This window comes from Dermacentor silvarum, chromosome 1 (genome assembly GCF_013339745.2).
Source record: "Dermacentor silvarum isolate Dsil-2018 chromosome 1, BIME_Dsil_1.4, whole genome shotgun sequence".
Taxonomy (NCBI): domain Eukaryota; kingdom Metazoa; phylum Arthropoda; class Arachnida; order Ixodida; family Ixodidae; genus Dermacentor; species Dermacentor silvarum.
In genome coordinates this window covers 77,154,752-77,173,586 of record NC_051154.1, presented here as the reverse complement: position 1 = coordinate 77,173,586, position 18,835 = coordinate 77,154,752, and the positions used below count along the sequence as shown (strand labels likewise).

At 45.6% G+C, this 18,835-nt stretch overlaps 1 protein-coding gene across 1 annotated transcript in view; it reads left to right on the top strand.

The window, feature by feature from the left end:
* Window positions 1-1,899: 1,899 nt before the first annotated feature.
* LOC119430934 (BTB/POZ domain-containing protein Tiwaz) overlaps window positions 1,900-18,835 on the top strand; it is a 97,734-nt gene continuing 80,798 nt past the window's right edge. Inside the window, exon 1 of the mRNA XM_049670063.1 lies at window positions 1,900-2,054. Within this exon, the coding sequence (XP_049526020.1) occupies window positions 1,954-2,054 (101 nt within the window). The 5' untranslated portion in view covers window positions 1,900-1,953. The remainder of the gene's footprint in view (window positions 2,055-18,835) is intronic.

The following is an 18,835-nucleotide window of genomic DNA, read 5'->3' as shown; positions in this document are numbered from 1 at the left end:
CAGTTTGGCCTAAACGTGTCGCCTGACGCTGAACCTAACATAGCCTCGAAATCCATGTCTAATTTTAAATCCCGCCATCATCACACCGAAATAAACACTACGTTCCGATTTTTTCCGCTTGTTGGAGTTTCATTTCGTACCAGCCGCACAGGCACGAAAGATGCAACTGGACACATGTACCAACATATTTTGAACCACTCTCGAGGTTAACGGCTTGAAAAGGATGTACAATCCTCGAGGACGGGAAGAACTGCAATGTTATCCTTAGGAAAAGTAGCAGTATAATGTCCTATTTCGGGACGCTGACAGACAAAAGTAATTGGCAATGGTTAGATTCGAACTACGAGTACAAAGCTTCACCCACTTAAGAAATAAGGAGTTAATACCGGTAGAAGCAATTATAAGCTAAATAAAAAAAAAATAACTTTTCCCTACCATGGGGAAAATAGGTGTTTTTTGTATGTTACGGAAGATGTTTTTTTCTGAGGGAACTACTGCACTTAATAGTTAATGTGATACATAAACAGAAAGCAAATTCAATGCACTTTTCACGCATAAAAGTTTTTTTAACGAGATGTATGTCATAAAAAAAGATATAAATTGTTAAAATCAAGAAAGACACGCTTGTATCTACTAAGAAAAGAATGTTACGAAAATTATGAGATATACAAAATGTATTGCCGCCTATTAGGCACTATCTCCGAAAAAAAAATCAAAATTTTTCATTGCACAGGTATTCCGCTACAAAAATTCCACTGCAAGCACTACTGTTTTGCGTGCCGGGCAGCGGCCGCCGATGTTCCGGGCTGGTTTGCGTCTTCGTCGCTTTCAGACTCAAAGTCCGACGAAATGTCAGCGTCCTCTGACGCACTGCTATTCTGGTGTATCGATAAGATCAGCCGCAGAGGCAACGGAATCGCGACATCTGCGATCTCCCGAAACGCGTGCGCCGTTTCCGGAGCCGGTCATTTTGCGCTCTGCTTTGACGGTCGCGAAACTTCGGAGCGCGTTTAAAAATCACTGGTTGGCGGGGAAAAAGCTAACTGCTTATAAACGAAAATATAGTTTCTCCTCTTTCACGTCCGATGGCGCAGTGCATCCGTGAGCAGCGCGGAAGGTCTCGAAAGCGGCGTTTCAAAGTAGAGTGTACTAGAATACCATTGTCTAGTACACTCTATTCCAAACCATCGATAGCGGGCGGCCATTTTTTTCGTTCTCCTTTGACGATCGCGAAGCTTCGGAGTGCGTTTAAAAATCACAGCCTCGCGGAAAAAAAGCAAACTACTTAGAAAACTAAAATATAGTTCTCCTCCTTCACGTCAGATAGCGCAGTATGTCCGTGAGCGGCGCGGAAGGTTTTGAAAGCGGCGTTTCAAACCATCGATAGGAGGATAACCATTATGTAATCATGCCCAATGGGCGCGGTACGGAAAGAGTTAAGGCGTCATGAACACAATCCAGTCACAAAGCGGCCACAGAAAGTCTGAGGTAAGGCTGCGTTCACACTTGGGATGCGGCAAGCGGGCGGAAAATCTTTTTCGCGCATGTACAAGTTGTTCACATTTGTTTTGCCACACATTTGATCTTAGCCCAAAAGGCCGAGAAGCGATGGCGGCCGCATTTCGATGGGGGCGAAATGCGAAAACACCTGTGTACTTAGATTTAGGTGCACGTTAAAGAACCCCAGGTGGTCCAAATTTCCGGAGTCCCCCACTATACGGCTTGCCTCATAATCAGAACTGGTTTTGGCACGTAAAACCCCATAATTTTTTTTTTTTTTTTTTTTTTTTTTTTTTGCCACAGCCGCTGCCGCTTTCGCCCACATCTTAGTCTGCGTATGTTTGTCCGCGTGGTGGCGCTCTTCATCGCACCATTTCAAGTGGCATGACCCACCGGGCATCAAAAGCTAGCACTTCGCGCAACTTCGCGTGCTATCTGCAACTTCCATCTGCCATGGAAGAGGAAGAAGAAATAGTTTGGATACTTCTAGCTAGTTGCTTCCTAGAAATGGACAAGGAACAACAGAAGAAGCGGACACCTCGGAAGCGGCGGTGGTGAGTTGGCCCGGCTTTGCAAACGCGCGTGAAGTTGGGTGACGCCAATGCTTTGTTGCCGCACCTCCGGTCTCGCGTCTCGCGACGCTGAATACTATCGCTAGTATTGTTGACATTAGGTTTTAGTATGACTCTGGTCTTAGAGCACGGGGTGGTTCTTGATCGCGTCGATCAGCATCGCAGCCGACTCTTTTGGTGCAACTGTAATGAAGCAGACGCGCCTCGTGTTTTCGGTAGCAGCTCGAAGACGACGACGACGACCCGTTCTGCCTTTGCCAGAGAGCTCGGCCTGTTCGCTCTGCTGCTAGGCTGCTGCTAGACTAGACTGATAAATATTTAATTAAATCTCATTACACCACGTTCAATTTTACGACCGGATGTTTACATGCTAGTGCAGCGTCCGGTGGACAGGAATGACTTTCCGCTTCGCCGTGGCGGGAAAATCGGTCCGAGACCGATAGGGCTCGCCGACTGGTTTTCCGCTAATTTGGCGCGGGTGGATTTTTCGAAGTTTTTGCCTGCGTCCGCCTGCCGCCTGCTTCGAGACCAAGTGTGAACGTAGCTGTAAAGCCAAAGCGGAAACTTTTTTTTTCTGCCTTCACAGAGTGTCCCTGGGTGTTCAGTGATTTCCACGCATTGATATATTTTGCCATGAAGTCTGCTTTTCGGTTATACAGTACGCTAAAATTGAAGTTCGAAGTGCTGCAGCGCATCCTTGGCAAATGATATGTTCCAACAACAATCAATCACATTGAGGAAGAATCTTTGTCAACGAATTCAGTATGTTAGTCAGGTAAAATGCGCGACAAAGACGACAGACACACAGATAGGCCGACACACACAAAGCAAATTAGTTGGAAGTGGCACTTAGTGTGTGTTGGTCTATTTGCGTGTCGTCGTTTGCATGCCTTTTACCTGAAGAGGCAAACCAACATGCCCAAATTTTCATCCTAATGTCGGCATATGTTCGGTATGCAGAATGTTCATCAGTGAATGACACTTAATTCATCGCTGAATTCAGTCGCAGTGATAGGCACAAATGACAATGGCTAGAGTCGGGCACTTGAAGTCGCCTATATGCATGAATCAAGAATGAACTAGGAAGCGCCGGTCGAGCTATTTTAACGATAGAACTCGGCACGCAGGACTCGCCGTTACCCTTCCGCGTTGTGATGTCCGAGTGGCTTCGTATGTCTTCTTGCGTTTTACGCCTAGGCCTATGCAAGTACTCGGCGTCAAGAGAAGTTTATTTCCTCCTTCTCTCATAACAAGACGCCATTAAATGTCCTCGACAAGCCGAAAACTTTTCCTCCGAAGCCTTCTGCTGATGTTCAATGCAAACGTATATTTAATGAATAATGATGCATCTGCCAAGAATATCTGCCAAGACAGTCGGTGAGGCCAGACAGGTATTTCTTTATGGTTGAATTGCTCAGACCGTGCTGTTGCCCGATACGTAAGGAAAGAGCGATCATATTAGGTGTAAGTATGCGTATAGGTTGCAACAGTAACAGGCCGAAAAGGTTCAGCTCGGCGATCAGCATGCGTGCATGCATTCGGAGTGTATGGGTAAGGCATCTTTGGAATATATAGATGTATTTCGTACCACTTTGTCACAGTTTCTTTCCCATCAGTTGAGCTATCGCGTCACATAGTGGCAGCGAATTTTCACAGGCGAAACACTGTATGCAGTAAGTGAAAGCGAGCACTATACATCCGACTGTCAGTAATCGCAGAACAAGAAAAGCGTAGAGTTATCACGCCTCGAGCGGTATGCCGTAAATAGAATGTTGTAAGTAGATAGTATGCATCATACAGGCAGTGCTGCCTAAGCATCACAGTCGATTGGTATGACTGTATAGCGCATGATCTACTGGCTAAGTGCTTATGATTGATCTACGTGTGGGCAATCCGTTGGGCACTATTCTATGCTTAGAGTTTCCTACAATATATACTAGAGGGAACTCTGGAATGATGGGTATAGTACATGGATTTGTCTGATCTTCATGCTTGTGGCTTCAGACGTTCTTGTGGATTCGTTTATTACGCGTTATCTGCCTTCATTGGCCTAAATTTCGAAGCAATCTATACTCCGCGAACACGAATAATAGCTGCTAATTTCAACGGTTCCCCTTGTTCATGCGTCCGAGGCGTAATGGTTTGCAGGTCGTTGCTTCTGTATTAGAATCCTGCCGTCGGGCAATTTTAATAAGGTCTACTTGATTATTTATAACGCAGTACATTCTTTGAAAATGATCAATTTGCAAAGTCACGAAGCCGTTTAAAGCCAGAAGGACGAAGTGCAGGTAAATTCATTTACTATAATGTACCATAATTTCCATGCTATAGCTGAACCGCCCTGCCAGCAGCTCCCGCAGACACTATAGCACCACAGTTTCTTCTAGTAATTGTATGAAACTCTATGCTCTTGCATTTATTTTTGGTCGTTGCGGGAGCATTATGTCATAGAGATGAACGCTTGAAGCAAAGTGAAATCAGAAAGTACAGTTTCATTGTCTGCGTCTCCCCGCGAAACCGCATAAGAAACGATGCCACGAAAGTGGAAACGAGCATCGTGACTATGTGTCCATTCCGTCAGACGTCTCCTCCTTTGAAGAGGACGTCTGACTGCATAGAAGCGTATGCGCCTGCGCAACCATATTTGAAGCTGTTGGAAAGAGCATCGCAATTTTTCTAGAGTTGTTATAACAACTTCAGAAATGAACTCATGGCGCCGTATCTTAGAAACTATGCACGACGTTAATTTCTAGCCTCTACTACCCATCGTGCAGCTTTCGATCCTTTGCGTAAGCAAAATTTGACTACAAGACATATACGCTGAAGAGGAAATGCATTTTTAGAGCTACATATTCTTCTAGTTTTCGACTTACTGCACGAATTTTACTCGGTAATATTCGGTAGCAGCGACCTGTCGTACAAGATATACATATAGTGCGCAAGATGTGACTTTTGTACGACCAATCTGCATGTGGCCGTAATTTTACATTTTCGGAGCTTGCGCAACCCTCTGCACTGGATTCAAGCTCACACGAAAGGGCATATACCTGAACCGACGTGTGCGCCGGGCTCGGGACATCCAATACTATTTTACTCCTTTGACCCGGAACCGTACCTTTGTATCAGACGGGGAGGAATGCAAAGCACGACCTTAGCTCGACATTGATGCTAAGATTGTTCACGCTCCGCTGAGGATGTTCTGTACGAGTGATTTGATGCGAAAAAAAAAAAACTAAAGTTATATATATAGCGCGTAGCATCACGCTATATCACTGTCTGTATCTCTGCACTTTTGAATAATGACTTTTGTCCCATTGTCTATTTTCCTTTTCTCCTTGTTTCTGCAATGTGAAAACAAAAAAAAAAGGATCGTACTAACCGGAATTCAAAAGCACCCTAACCCACCCACCGCATGCATAATTAAATACCACCAACTAACTAATCAATTCTACCCATATGTTCTTTCGCAGATCTGGCAGCTCTACACTCCCTTTAAGACGAAGCTGGGCTATAGTTGCTGCGTAGCTAGATAACTAATAACCCGAACACACGCGCAGCTATAGAGATTCAAATGCGCATACAGTTATCTGCGTGACCTTGGGTGATGAGGAGAGAGGGAGCCGAAATGCCGGGCACAATTGACTCCTCGGGATGCTCTGCAGCAGCGCTCGTGGCAAGGCGCCAGCAACCGCGCGACCTTGGCAGACGAAGTCTGAGCTGTCGTATTCAGCTACCGTTCGCAGCCGCCACCTGCAGTCACGACTCGCCTCCCACTGGCGCCGCGCACTGGCCGAAGGCGGTCCCCACAGCCCGCCTTAAACTTTCGAGGTCTGAGAAGTCAGACGGCGCAAAGGGCCTGAATCACTTCAGCCACATCATTGCCAGAGAGATTGGGAGATATCAGGGGCTCCCTGAGCGAACGGTGCGCCTCCCCTACACCGCCATCATATAGAAACGAAATGTAGGAAAATGAGGCGGGTGGCTTCGTAAAAGGAATTAGTTTAAAAAAAAAAAAAAAAAAAAAAAAAAAAACATCGCAACAACGTTTCGTAAGAACGGCGTCCGACCAATCACGTTGGGGAGCGGTGTTACAGTGACGGTACCGATTAATGACAGCCTTTATGAACGAAAAGCTTCGTGAATCAGATATAAAAGTCCACTTTCTCTCTCTCTGGCTATGCTAGGAACGTTAATAGTAAGCGGTTACTAGAATGTTTTTTTTTCTTGGAATATGAAATTCTCATAAGTGAAACAAAATTTAAAAAAAAAAACTATACGCAGAGATCATACGTTCAATCTCTACCGGTGACTCGTGCGCCACCTTTTCTTCTACTGCGGTCATCCTAGATACAGATCTAGCTCTAACTAATGTTTCCCTACTCAGGAAACGATTATTTAGAAATAACGGCAATTTGTTAGCGGATGGTATCGTTCTTGCGTACAGAATAGTCCAAATGGCCTTTCGTACTTGCTCATGCGCAGCGCAGCCGACTGATTCTTGGTTACGCTAAAACTCCCACCAAGCCACTTGTGTCCGCTGGTTCAAAGCTCTCCAATTTCCTAGCTTCATCTTCCGCAGCAGTCCTTTGAATAATGGCATCGTGCCGATCGCAAAGTTCACTCAGCACTAGGCTCAAGGAAGACTTTTCGGTTTCAGCACGACAGCCGTGTTCGCATTGCTCAATAATGACAGTTTAACCGTATATATATATATATATATATATATATATATATATATATATATATATATATATATATACGCCTGCTGAAAGTGGATTGGTGAGAAGCAAGCTGGCAATCGCGGAGCCTTCTGTGCATCATTCTGAATGGCGGCGAACAATACTATTTTGATAAGAAAGAAAACGTGAGTATGTCATTGGACGTGCTATAATATTCATTTTATTTCGTGTGAAAATAAATGGCACCGAAAGCCGCGTCGAGTTTTCTTCCGAGCTGCTATCGTACAGTCGACCACAAAGGTTTACGGGACGCGGGATTTGCGGCAAAACTGCATTCCGGCGAATAGGCATGCACATAGCCTCGGCGAACTCAAGGTTTCTACCCGTAGTGTAGTTCCTGCGGCCTACTCAGTTATTTGTATTTGTCGTGGCGCCCATGTTTCCGTTAACTTTTGTGGCCGACCGTGCTTCCCCTTTATTTTCCCCTTCACCCCCTCGTAGCATCTATACAAGCACTAGGATTCCGATAGTTCACGGTTGTCACTATGTCCAGCGCCGGCACTGGGAAGACCATAGGCACCCTGTAATGCAGTTTGCCAGCGAACCGTGCGTCAGCTGCTACACTTGTACCGATACTCAAGAGGGCTGGCGGCCGTTTGTCTAAGCAAATTAACGCGAGCATGTTGTTTTGCGTGGCGCAATGTAAGTTGAAGATGTTGGTCTCCCAGAAGTACAACAGTGCTGCGTGTTCGTGAGACAGAATTCCTCACGAGGAAGTTGAATTATCTTGAACAAAAAAATAATGTGCAGGTGGTCGCGTTGGGGCAAACAAGTTTGATAGCAGCGTGAAATGTTGCGTCAGGTGCCGGAAGTTTTATCCTCAGTGCTTGCCATGAGCGTTTTGAGATGTCCTTGCCCGATTTGGTGTGAGCTCAGAAGGCACTTTGCTGCTTTCTCTTGAAGATCAAGACTGACAGGCGCGATATTTTGTGCGAGCGCCTTATACTATCAGGATGACCCAACTATCATGCACCAAGATTTAAAAATATGCAAATGCCTCGTATAGCTGGACAGAACCAAGGTAATGTTGTTTGTCGTCGCTTAGGGATATTCAGGTTTCTTTTTGCATTCCGCCTAATTACCTAATTAGTCTTAATTAATTATTCAACTTCTGAAGTATTATAATTAGATGAAACGCGTTAATACAAAAATTGTAGAGCAACACGAAAAAGTCCCGATACAGCTTTCTGTTGCTCAATACGTGCTACGTAAAAGTTTTTTTCCGAACGTGAAGGAAGCCCGCGAATACACGCAAAATTGCCGCGTGACTGGCCGCTCGAGACACTTTGTAAAGTACAGCGACTTCGTTTGCAGATAATCGTTTGCAGGACTTCTGGTGCTCGACGTACGTTACCAAATCGAGAACGTCGTCTATAGAAGAACGGCCACGCCTGAATCCGGTCATTGCGTCTGGATATACCTCGTAATGTTCGAGATACCGTTCTAATCGTGCCAGAATCATCCTCTCCATTAGTTTTCCGACGCAGTAGGCTAGCGCAATCGGTCGGTATGATGGAATGTCAACAGGCGACTTGCCAGGTTTGAGCAGCGCGGAATCAGCCTAGGCGACTAGTCTTCCATTCCTGGGGAACCGTGCCTGTCTGCCAGTTGTTGAACAAGAGCAGGAGTACTTTCCGAGCCTCTTTGCCAAGGTTACATATATAGCATGGTAGGTTATAACATCGAGTCCTGGCGATAATGAACGCTTGCAAAAGGCAAGTGCAGCTTTGAGTTCGTCCATGTGGGAGTCGCGTGAAATCGGTGAGTGGTCGAGCGTCGATGCTCCAGTGGAACGAGTTTCGCCAGCAATCCTCCTGCAGAAATCGTCAGCGAACAGTTCACTATAATGTGAGACAAAGGTTTTCTTGGATATAAAGGCTCACAGAACTACGTCCATCTTTGCAATGCGAGCTTGCCCATGCGACGCTGAATTTTCTTTTGAGTGCGTCTGGCCAACCTCAAGTCATGTACGGACTTCATACACCTATATCTTCGCTTCGCACGGCGAAGAATTGCACGAAGCTTCTCCAACTCAATGTCGTAGCCGGTGCGTGTAGACGTTCTCGAAAGCGAATGCGTGGCAGCGGTTAGGGCACCTTTTGTTGCGTCCTCTAGGCTAGGGGATAATTGCCATGACGATAACAGTCTTCCACAATTGATTTGAACATCGGCCATCGCTACAGTTGGATGACGCCGGGTAACTTGGAGTCTGTCAGCCCTTCAATCCTAAGATAAGTTGGAAAGTGGTCACTTCGCCGCGTTTCAATATTCAAAAACCACCTAACCTTTCCGGTGAAGGAGCGGGAAACAAACGTGAGGTCCAGGCAGCTACATTAGACAGTTCCACGTGGAAAGGTGGGACTTCCACCATTTAACAAACACAGCTCTTGTTCGGAGGCAAATGACACTAATCTTCTGCCCTTTGAGTTCATCTTAAAGCTTCCCCATAGATAGTGGTAGGCATTAATATCTCCAGTCATCAACCAAGGCTGTGGAGTCACCTGTCATGATCCGCCGTAACCGCTCGCTGTCCAGCCATTTGAGGGCGATATGTATAGGCTCCAACTACTGTGAAAGTGAACTTGCTCTTCTCCACTGTCAGACACACGTCCTGATTTTCATGGTCATGCGGCACTGGATGGCGGACAGACATAAAATCACGTCGTATGAAAACAATAATCTTGTTGCATTCTCCGTGTGTGGCCGACATGAAGCACGCGTACCTGGACCGTCTGATGTGAGCTGATAGGTTGAGCTCACAGAGGACGATAATGAACGCAAACTGTCGAATGTCAGACATCCATGACTTAGGTCCTCTGATGTTCCACTGAAATATCTACGTGTCCCGGGCTTCGTAATGAAATGACACCCCCTCCCCCCCCCCCCCCCCCCCCCCAGTCTGACGCGCCATCCAAGGGCCGCAAGCACTGGACTCAAAGTGTCCAGCACCTGTAGCGCCCTTTGCGCAGATGAAGTTTTCATGTTGTTCAGTATTGCGAGAATGGCATTCATGAAAGACTGCAAAATTTTGATGACCCGGTGATCATCAGCCGACGTCACTCCAACAGTTGCCGCAGGCGTCGAGGTCGGTGCGTTTCGAGGTGTCTAATCAACACCTGGTTCCCTCACTAGGTCAGGTCATTCTTAAGGACGGGCGAGTCTTCCCACTTTGTTTGTTTTCCTTGTATCGGTGTTGGTGGTACTGTGCGTTGGTTGCGGAAATGTCGTGTACGTCACTAGAGAGGTTTAGCTTGTCCGGTAATCGGGTAAACGCAGGCGGACCGGGCGTTGGGGCGGAGGCGTAATGATGATGATGATGATGATTTATTGGCATCCCCTTTGAAACGGGGCGGCGACAAATAGTCACCTAGCCTGCTTGATTTAATCAGGTATACTATACATGTTCTTTATCTAGCATTTTTGTATACCTCTCATTATTTTTCTTTTTCAAAAATTTACCTTGTACCGCTGCCTATGATTTTAAGAGATCAGGTCGTATCCATCTTTTCCCTGCTTTTTTTCCACCAGTACTCTAATCGTCTCTTGCTGATCTCTACGGCTGATCTGTTTATGTTTCCTTCCACTTTAAACCCAAGCGCTTATGGGAGTTGCACGTTACCTACGGTTCTCGCTGGGTGGATCCCGTCGCATTCTATTAGGATGTGCTGAGTGGTCTCTGGATCTTTATTGCAGCATACACATGTCTCATCTAGTTCCGAATATTTGTTCCGATATGTTTTCGTCCTTAGGCAACCGGCTCGATCCTCAAATAGCAAGGCACTGCCCTTTGTGTTATCGTACAGATTTTCCCTTCTAATTTCTTTCTTCTCATTCTTGTAAATCTCCATTGTCCTTTTCGTTTCCACTCTTTGCATTAAATTCACCGGTCTCTATTTCTCTCACTTTCTTTCTGATGACCCCTGGTTGTCTATTTACAGCTTCGATTATCCTGTACTTGGTTGCCAACTTCTTTGACCTCTTCCTCCATTCTGTGTCCACGCTTTTCATGTAGAGATACTTGTGCACTTTAGCCGCCCATTTATTTTCATCCATGTTCCTGAGCCTTTCTTCAAAACTAATTTTGCTTTGTGCTTCTCTGACTTCAAAAGAGGCCCAACCCATGTCACCCTGCACTGCCTCATTTGTCGTATTACCGTGTGCTCCCAAAGCCAACCGGCCTACTGATATTTGGTTAACTTCCAAACCCGCCAATATATCCGATTTTAAGCATATAATGGCATTTGCGAATGTTAGCGCTGGCACCATTACTCCTTTCCAGATTCCACGCACCACCTCATACTTATTGTGGCCCCACAGTGCTCTGTGTTTCATTATTGCTGCATTCCGCTTCCCCTTTATTTTCAGATTATCTTGGTGGTTGCTTGAGTAATTCTTTCCTTCGTTTATGTGTACGCCGAGGTACTTATATTGCTTCACTATGGGTATTACTTGCTGTTGAATTGACACCACGAAGTTACTCGTGTGTTCATTAAAGATCATAATCCCTGATTTCTCCGTGCTAAACTTAAGGCCTAGATTTGTCGCTGCGTTCCCACAGATATTCGCAAGTATCTGTAAATCTTTTTTATTGTCCGCTAGTAGCACAATGTCGTCTGCGTACATCAGTCCAGGGACCTTCTGTTGCACCATTTGTCCATTACGCATGTAGGATAAATCAAAACCTAATTCGCTGTTTTCCAGTCGTCTTTCTATGCCCTTGACGTAAAGCGTGAACAACAATGGTGACAGAGGGCATCCTTGCTTCAATCCTTGGTGAATTCCCACCATTTCATTTCCTTTTCGGCCTTCCCATGCCACTTGTACTTGGTTGTCTCGATATATCTCCCTCAGCAGCTCCACGAAATCGTCATCTATGCCATCTAATCGTCATCTAATCGTGAGTGTATGGTGCTGCCACCTGGTGGTGCAGAGATCAAACAGACAAAAACAGCTAGTATTGCAGTAACCAAGTGTATTCTACTTCGCTGCTGGTGTAAATTTTCGGCAAGAACACGATTACGCTATTTACACGATTACGTGCAACACGATTACGCCATTAGTGAGCATAGGATACAGGAGATAACACTGGAGGTAGTGGATAAGTACAAATATCTTGGAGTGTGGATAAACAATGGGGCTGAGTACCTAACGGAACACGAAAAATATGTAACGACTGAAGGTAGCAGGAATGCAGCTGTGATGAAAAATAGGGCACTGTGGAATTACAATAGGCACGAAGTGGTGAGAGGGATTTGGAAAGGTGTGATGGTCCCTAGTTTGACTTTCGGTAATGCGGTCCTGTGCATGAGATCAGAGGTTCGAGCAAGTTTGCAAGTTAAGCAGCGAGGGGTAGGTAGGCTTGCTTTGGGAGCACACGGAAATACACCAAATCAGGGGGTACAGGGTGACATGGGATGGTCGTCTTTCGAGGGCAGGGAAGCTAGCAGCAAGATAGAATTTGAGGAGCGATTGAGAGAAATGGCAGAAAAGCGGTGGGCACGGAGAGTTTTCAGTTATTTGTACATGAGGAATGTTGACACAAAATGGAGGAAGTGGACCAGAAAGTTGTCAATCAAATATTTTGACTGCAGGGGGGGTGCAAACCAGAAAACAGTGGTTAAGAAAAAGGTTAAAGAAACAGAGAAGGGTCTATGAAAAACAGGGATGCAGACGAAATCAGCACTGGGAACATACAGAACTTTCAAGCACGAAATTGCCAAAAAATATCTATGATAATTCTAGGGGAAGCTCTTTGTTGTTTGAAGCCAGGACGGGAGTATTGCGGACTAAGATGTACCGAGTCAAGTACCAAGGTATAGACATGTTGTGCGGTGCATGTGGAGAGGAAGAGGAAACGGCTGAATACCTCATACTTTTCTGTAAAGGGCTTAACCCTACAGTGCAAAACAACGGGCTGATTTTTTCAAAGCATTAGGGTTTAGGGACAGTGGAGGCAAAATAGACTTTAAGCGGGTAGAAATAACCAAACGGAGGTTATCTGATAGGTGGCTAAAATCAAGGCAGGGGTGAAATTTCACCCACCACAAAGTACAAAATATGTTAATAGTCACGGCTAGGTGGCGTATGCCACCGCCCGATTTAAAGGGTTCAGCCTCATCCATCCATCCATCACGTTTACGCCTCCGCCCCAATGCCCAACGCCCAGTCCGCCTGCGTTTACCCGATTACCGGACAAACCTCTTTCTGCAGCTGCGGTTTTTCGTGAACATCTGTGTACGGACGCCGCCGAAGAGTGGCGGCAGCCTCCAAATGCGTTGAATTGTGCCGCACCATTCGTTTGAGGATCGCGAATTCCTTCCGCACCCAAGGGCTATCCTCTGATGAGGTCCTTGTGAGCACCACTGCTGTTAGGGCACTTTAGAACATCTGTGCGGCAGGCGTCGTCTGAATGGGACTGAACGCATCGCGGGCAGACGTCGTTGTTCACACAGACACCCTTTACGTATAGCCAATCTCGCAGCACTTGAATCACTGGAGGGTCTTCGGTACGAATGGTCGTACTGGATGGCGGACATGTCCTACTTTGACGTGGGAAAGAAGGCTGACTCCTTCAAACAAAACCTTCACACAGCGTGTGTTTCCCAGTCAGGAAATCTTCGTAATTAAAGTGCCTTCTGTCGCTGGCTTGATTAGTATTGGCAAGTCGTGATTCGGGATGGCAATTTCGACATCATAAATGACGCTAGTAGTGCCACCCCCGCCTGTAGGAATCATTGGTCGTACTATAGCATTGTAGATCTCAGTAATATTAAAATGGCGTTGTAGGGCGCTACGGTGTAACACGTCAACTGCTAGGACATTTTTCCGAAAGTTTATTCTAACGTTTTTAATCTCATTTGGTGCGATTTTTTTCGAGCAAGAGAGAGAGGACCTGCCTGTTTAAGAGCCGCACGTTGGTCTTCGGGTCCAATTGATTCACTCTTCTATACACAATGTACCAAGCTTATTGGGGGCGCTAAATACAACGTTAACTTCAGCCTTCGCCGCTGATTTCATTATGTTGTAGGACACGCGATGTACTATCGACCAAAAAGTTTACGGACCAAGGGATCTGACAAAAAGCTGAATATCTCCGCAGCCTCAAAACGTAGCCTAGTATTCCCATTTCCAGCCTCTACTGGTATATGCGAACAACGTGATGTACGGTTTTACTGCCTACTTTTAAAGGCTGCTCGGATATTTAGAGTTTTTTAAATACCGTGGTCCGTAAACTTTTTTGGTCGATAGTACACAGGGGATAACTGCAGTCTTTGAACGCTGTGATGGTTGTTTCCGTTTGGTACCGTTTTTTATTTCATTGACCAACGTTACTGCAACCTGGCGCAGGACGTTGTTCGGATAGCCAGCACATCTTATATAGCCTGTAAACTTGTGAAAAGCTTCGTTTCACAGAGCGCTCGCACGAGCGCGTCAGAGCAGCTCGCAAACATGATTTTGCGATTCCTCGTTTTACGCGCTTACAATGTGCCGAAGAATAAGGAAGAATACCTTTCTTTGAGCGAGGTGCGTAACTCCAGCACACTTTCCCAGGCTGAAAAAGTATTTCCAAATCTAAAATTCTTATCCTGTCATTGACTGGTTGTTCCGTGTTTAAAACTAATTGTTTCATCTCTTCTTTGAAGGCGTCTAAAAAGGGTTCGAGATACAGCTGCGTGTCGCATGGGTTTAATATATTCCATTCATATGGAGTTCTAGTTAACTCCATCTCTCACAAGAGTTTTTATGGTGTTGAAATAGGAGTAAATATTACTTCATTTCTTGCAGGAGTATTTTAGGTGTTCCAATTGGAGTATATATTACTTCATTTCTGGAAGGGGTTTTTAGGTATCCTAATTGGAGTGAATATTACTTCCATACTCACAAGTGTTATAGGGATTTCATATTGAGCAAATATTGCTTGATTTCTGGAAAGGGTTCCTCGGGGGGTTACAAGTGGAGCAAATATTACTTAATTTCTGGAAAGGGTTCCTAGGGTGTTACAAGTGGAGTAATTATTACTCCATTTCTGAAGAGAGTTTCTCAAGATCCTGCTGCATTATTTATACCTTTTTTCCTGCAATGAAATGAAGGCGCAGGTTTCGTGCAGAGGCTCGCAGAAACTAATTATTGACCGATAAATTACTGCAGGTGTAAGGTACTGTGTCGGTAACAACTTTTGCCGCAACTTATTTTGTTTCCCACCTTTCTAGTTATATTTTCTTAGAGTTTGAATTTTATAATTCTGCACTGGAGATTAATATATATATATATATATATATATATATATATATATATGTATATAGCATTTATCTACCCATAAGTCAACCGCACTTTCACGGTTAGACAACTTTGCTCAATAACATAAATCCAAATGCGAAATCAGAACAAGTAAAACGTCCGCGTTTGCGCTTTCACGTTCGCGAGTGCATGTGGCATTGATATGATTCAAGTTTGCTCGACGAATTATTTCTGACACCATTAGCGAATGGAAACCTTGATAGAAGTACATTTTCGCTTATGTGTTTCTTGTTAGCATTTCAACGTAGGTTATTTTTAATAAAGAAAATAAAAACTGGCGGTTGTTCTCATAGCTGGATGTAGTGTATTTTATTATCTGTGTAGGCATTACAACATCACACGGGAGAAAAGGCACAGAGGAAAACACAGCATTCGAGGAAAATTACGCATAATAAGAGCATCTTATTGGAAATTATACATATCATTTAGCTATAATATAAAGTATATACCATACATCAACCAGGCCAAAAGTCCAAAATGTCGCACATTCAATAAACGAACACGCACGAAAACAACACAATGCAGATGTACTGATAAAAGGAAGTGCGGACTACATTGAATGACAGAACGATGGGTATCCAACTCTAACAACAATTTAATTACTCGACTTGACTCCTTAACTTGAGGGGAACTACATTTATAACAAGAAATGTAATCAATTTACGAGAGTTTTTCTTTAAAAAAAAACTGCCTAGCATGGCAGCCGACCTACAAACTTTTGAAATGCTTTATACTCAATATGCGGCGTTGTGAAAAGTTCGTAGATAATCCCCTATTTCAATATTGTGTAGAGCTGGAGTCTTCCTAAATCATTGACGACAGAAGTCACCAAGTGAACACGCTCAAACAGCGCGTACATGCAGAATACTTGACTGCCTAACCGACGTTCAAGTTATGCATATACTATGTGGTTGGTTTGAGAAAGGAAAGGTTGGCGCTATCTTCTGCAGCCCTTGAGGGAGCACGGCTCAGCGCCAAGTTATGCATCGCGCCCACTCCTCACCGGGAGAGGGAGAACATGCAGGCACCCTAACGACAATGGCCACGCCGCATTCCGGTGGAGTCAGTGTCCACAAAACCTGCCAAACGCGTGTCGGAGTGACGAGAGACGACGATTGTTCTCGCCTCCGCAACTTGCTTGCAATGCCCGTGCTTCCTGTCGCCATTGAATCAGTCGCGCGCTGTGCCTACCTGCGCGCTAACCGATGTCAAAACCCCACAAGCAAGTGCACGAAAGCGCTGCAGCAACTAAACTGCATGCACATGGACCGCGCACATGAAAACTTCCAAGCAACGTGTGCGCGCACTCCTTAAGAGACACACACACCCAAGCACAGACACGCTATTTCTTATCACAAAATCCGCCCGCTTGGTAGTATTCTCATGGTGTTCTCAACTTGGATCGAATTGCTGAAGAAAGCGGTAGCGTGACATTAAAGACATCTGCTTCGCTCCATGTAACATTCAACGCGACGGCCGAAACGTTCAGGTTCACCTGGTTCCCGCAACGTCGGTCGCCTTTTTCGCACAATATTATTCTTGCACGCTGCGGGCAAGGCGTCCATAAGAGCACAAGTAAACGTTACAACTCCCGAATGCAGGTACCCGCGCACGAAAAATCGTTTCACCGCGGTGCCTGATGCGAGATTGACTCCGCTAGACGAGGCTCGTCGCGCGTGCGCGTCGATGGATGTTAGGCCTAAAATCGCATCTTCATGCCGTCGTCGACGAGGCGGTCGGAATCTCCGTCGTGTGCGGCGTGCTGAGGAAGCAGAGCTCCAAGTCGGGCTAGTTGGTTGGCATGTATGGTAAACTTTCTTTAACATGCGCTAACCCACACGGACAAAGACGCGGCAGACAAGACGTGCGCAAGACGACTACACGTGGGTGTGTTTAAAGCGAACCTTCCGTGTCACTAGCTGATTGCGAAATAGGTTTTTTAGATGCTACTGTGTGACGTGAACTTATCCATGGTTGGAAGGCCAATCAGATGTATTCATTTTTCCTCTGTATAAATGTCATATTCACCCATTAAACACTCATTTGCGAGTCATGCGCACGTCTTGTCTGCCTCGTCTTTGTCCGTGTGGGTTTGCGCAGTTAAAAAAGTTTACCGCGCTGAGCAAGACATCGAGATGTCATTGCTGTCATATATAGTGACGCCAAAGGCTTGTAGAAACGGCCGCTGATTATCCAAGGTAGTTTCGGCATATTTATTTTTTACACTCTTGAACGTAGCGATTGTTGAAGATTGGCTTAGGTTCTAGCAAACGCAACTTCTTTTTTTTTTTAATTCTGTTTTATCTGCTGGAAATGTTGATAGCCACAGAGCACACTATAGTTACGTTCTATTTTCATTGTACATATCATGAGGACATGGAACCAGCGTGCATCACGACCGAATATACGCACATGCGTTTTGTGCGATTGTGCTGCCTGCTTTTGTGTTGATTTTAAACTTGATAATCACTTTTTAAAATTGTTGGTATGTCACGGAGCGGCATATTTTCGAATGGTTTGGACGCTGATTAACGACACGCCGAATTACGAGCGTCAAACACGTGGGCTCCTGACTGTGCAGCGTATAATGCATTCGACATCGACACGCCGAATTACGAGCGTCAAACACGTGGGCTCCTGACTGTGCAGCGTATAATGCATTCGACATCGACACGCCGAATTACGAGCGTCAAACACGTGGGCTCCTGACTGTGCAGCGTATAATGCATTCGACATCGACACGCCGAATTACGAGCGTCAAACACGTGGGCTCCTGAGTGTGCAGCGTATAATGCATTCGACATCGACACGCCGAATTACGAGCGGCAAACACGTGGGCCCCTGACTGTGCAGCGTACAATGCATTCGACGTCGACACGCCGAATTACGGGCGTCAAAAGCGTCGTGGCCGCTCGGGCTGCCATCTCGATTCCAGACACGTCACGCCGATTACGGACCCCGAAGTGTGCGCGTACGGCCACGTGGTAGTACCGGGCTCAACCTTGGCCCTTGACATTGGGAGAGAGGCTAATCTGCGGTTCTTCGTCCATAGTGAGAGTGCAGCCAAGATTGTTGGGAGCTAAGAGAGCTGAATTCGGAGAATGCTACGTAGCGGCAGTTTTCCTACCTAGGGAACTAGGGAAAGGAGAGGCTATTTAGGCGCATGTTTTGGGCCCTGTTGATTAGTCTAGAAGCTGAACCTATGCGCTGCTGAGAAGCCGTTGGGGGGCTAGTGCCGTCCAGTATCGCCTGGGCCGCCTGGCCACGTCGGAACTCCGAGGAACTTGTTGACGTACGAGACGTCAAACCAGCGTCTGCAACGAAGCTCACGGTAGTTCGCCTCAAGTTAGCTCAACCTGCTTGAGAGAAGACGTCCAATCTAGACTCCCGGGAAACCCAGCCCAGCAATTCGCATCCACCTCGACAAGATCGGCCACCAGCATTCTTCGGGAAAGCTTTGTGCGTCGACTTCATGGTTTATGGACTTGCTGCTGCTGCCCGGCCACGCGTATGACATCGTTTGTTTCTTTTTGTTTTCATTGTAACTTTGCTTTAGTCAATTACTGTTAAGTGTTATTCTTGTATATTTGATCCTCGCACTGTTTCATATGTCTATGTACTGTTAATTGCCCGTATTTATTTGTCCTTATCATTGTGTATATTAAGCTCAGGTGTGTTAGTCTGTCTTGTGTCTTTTTTATTATTGTATTTTATTAATCTGTGTGT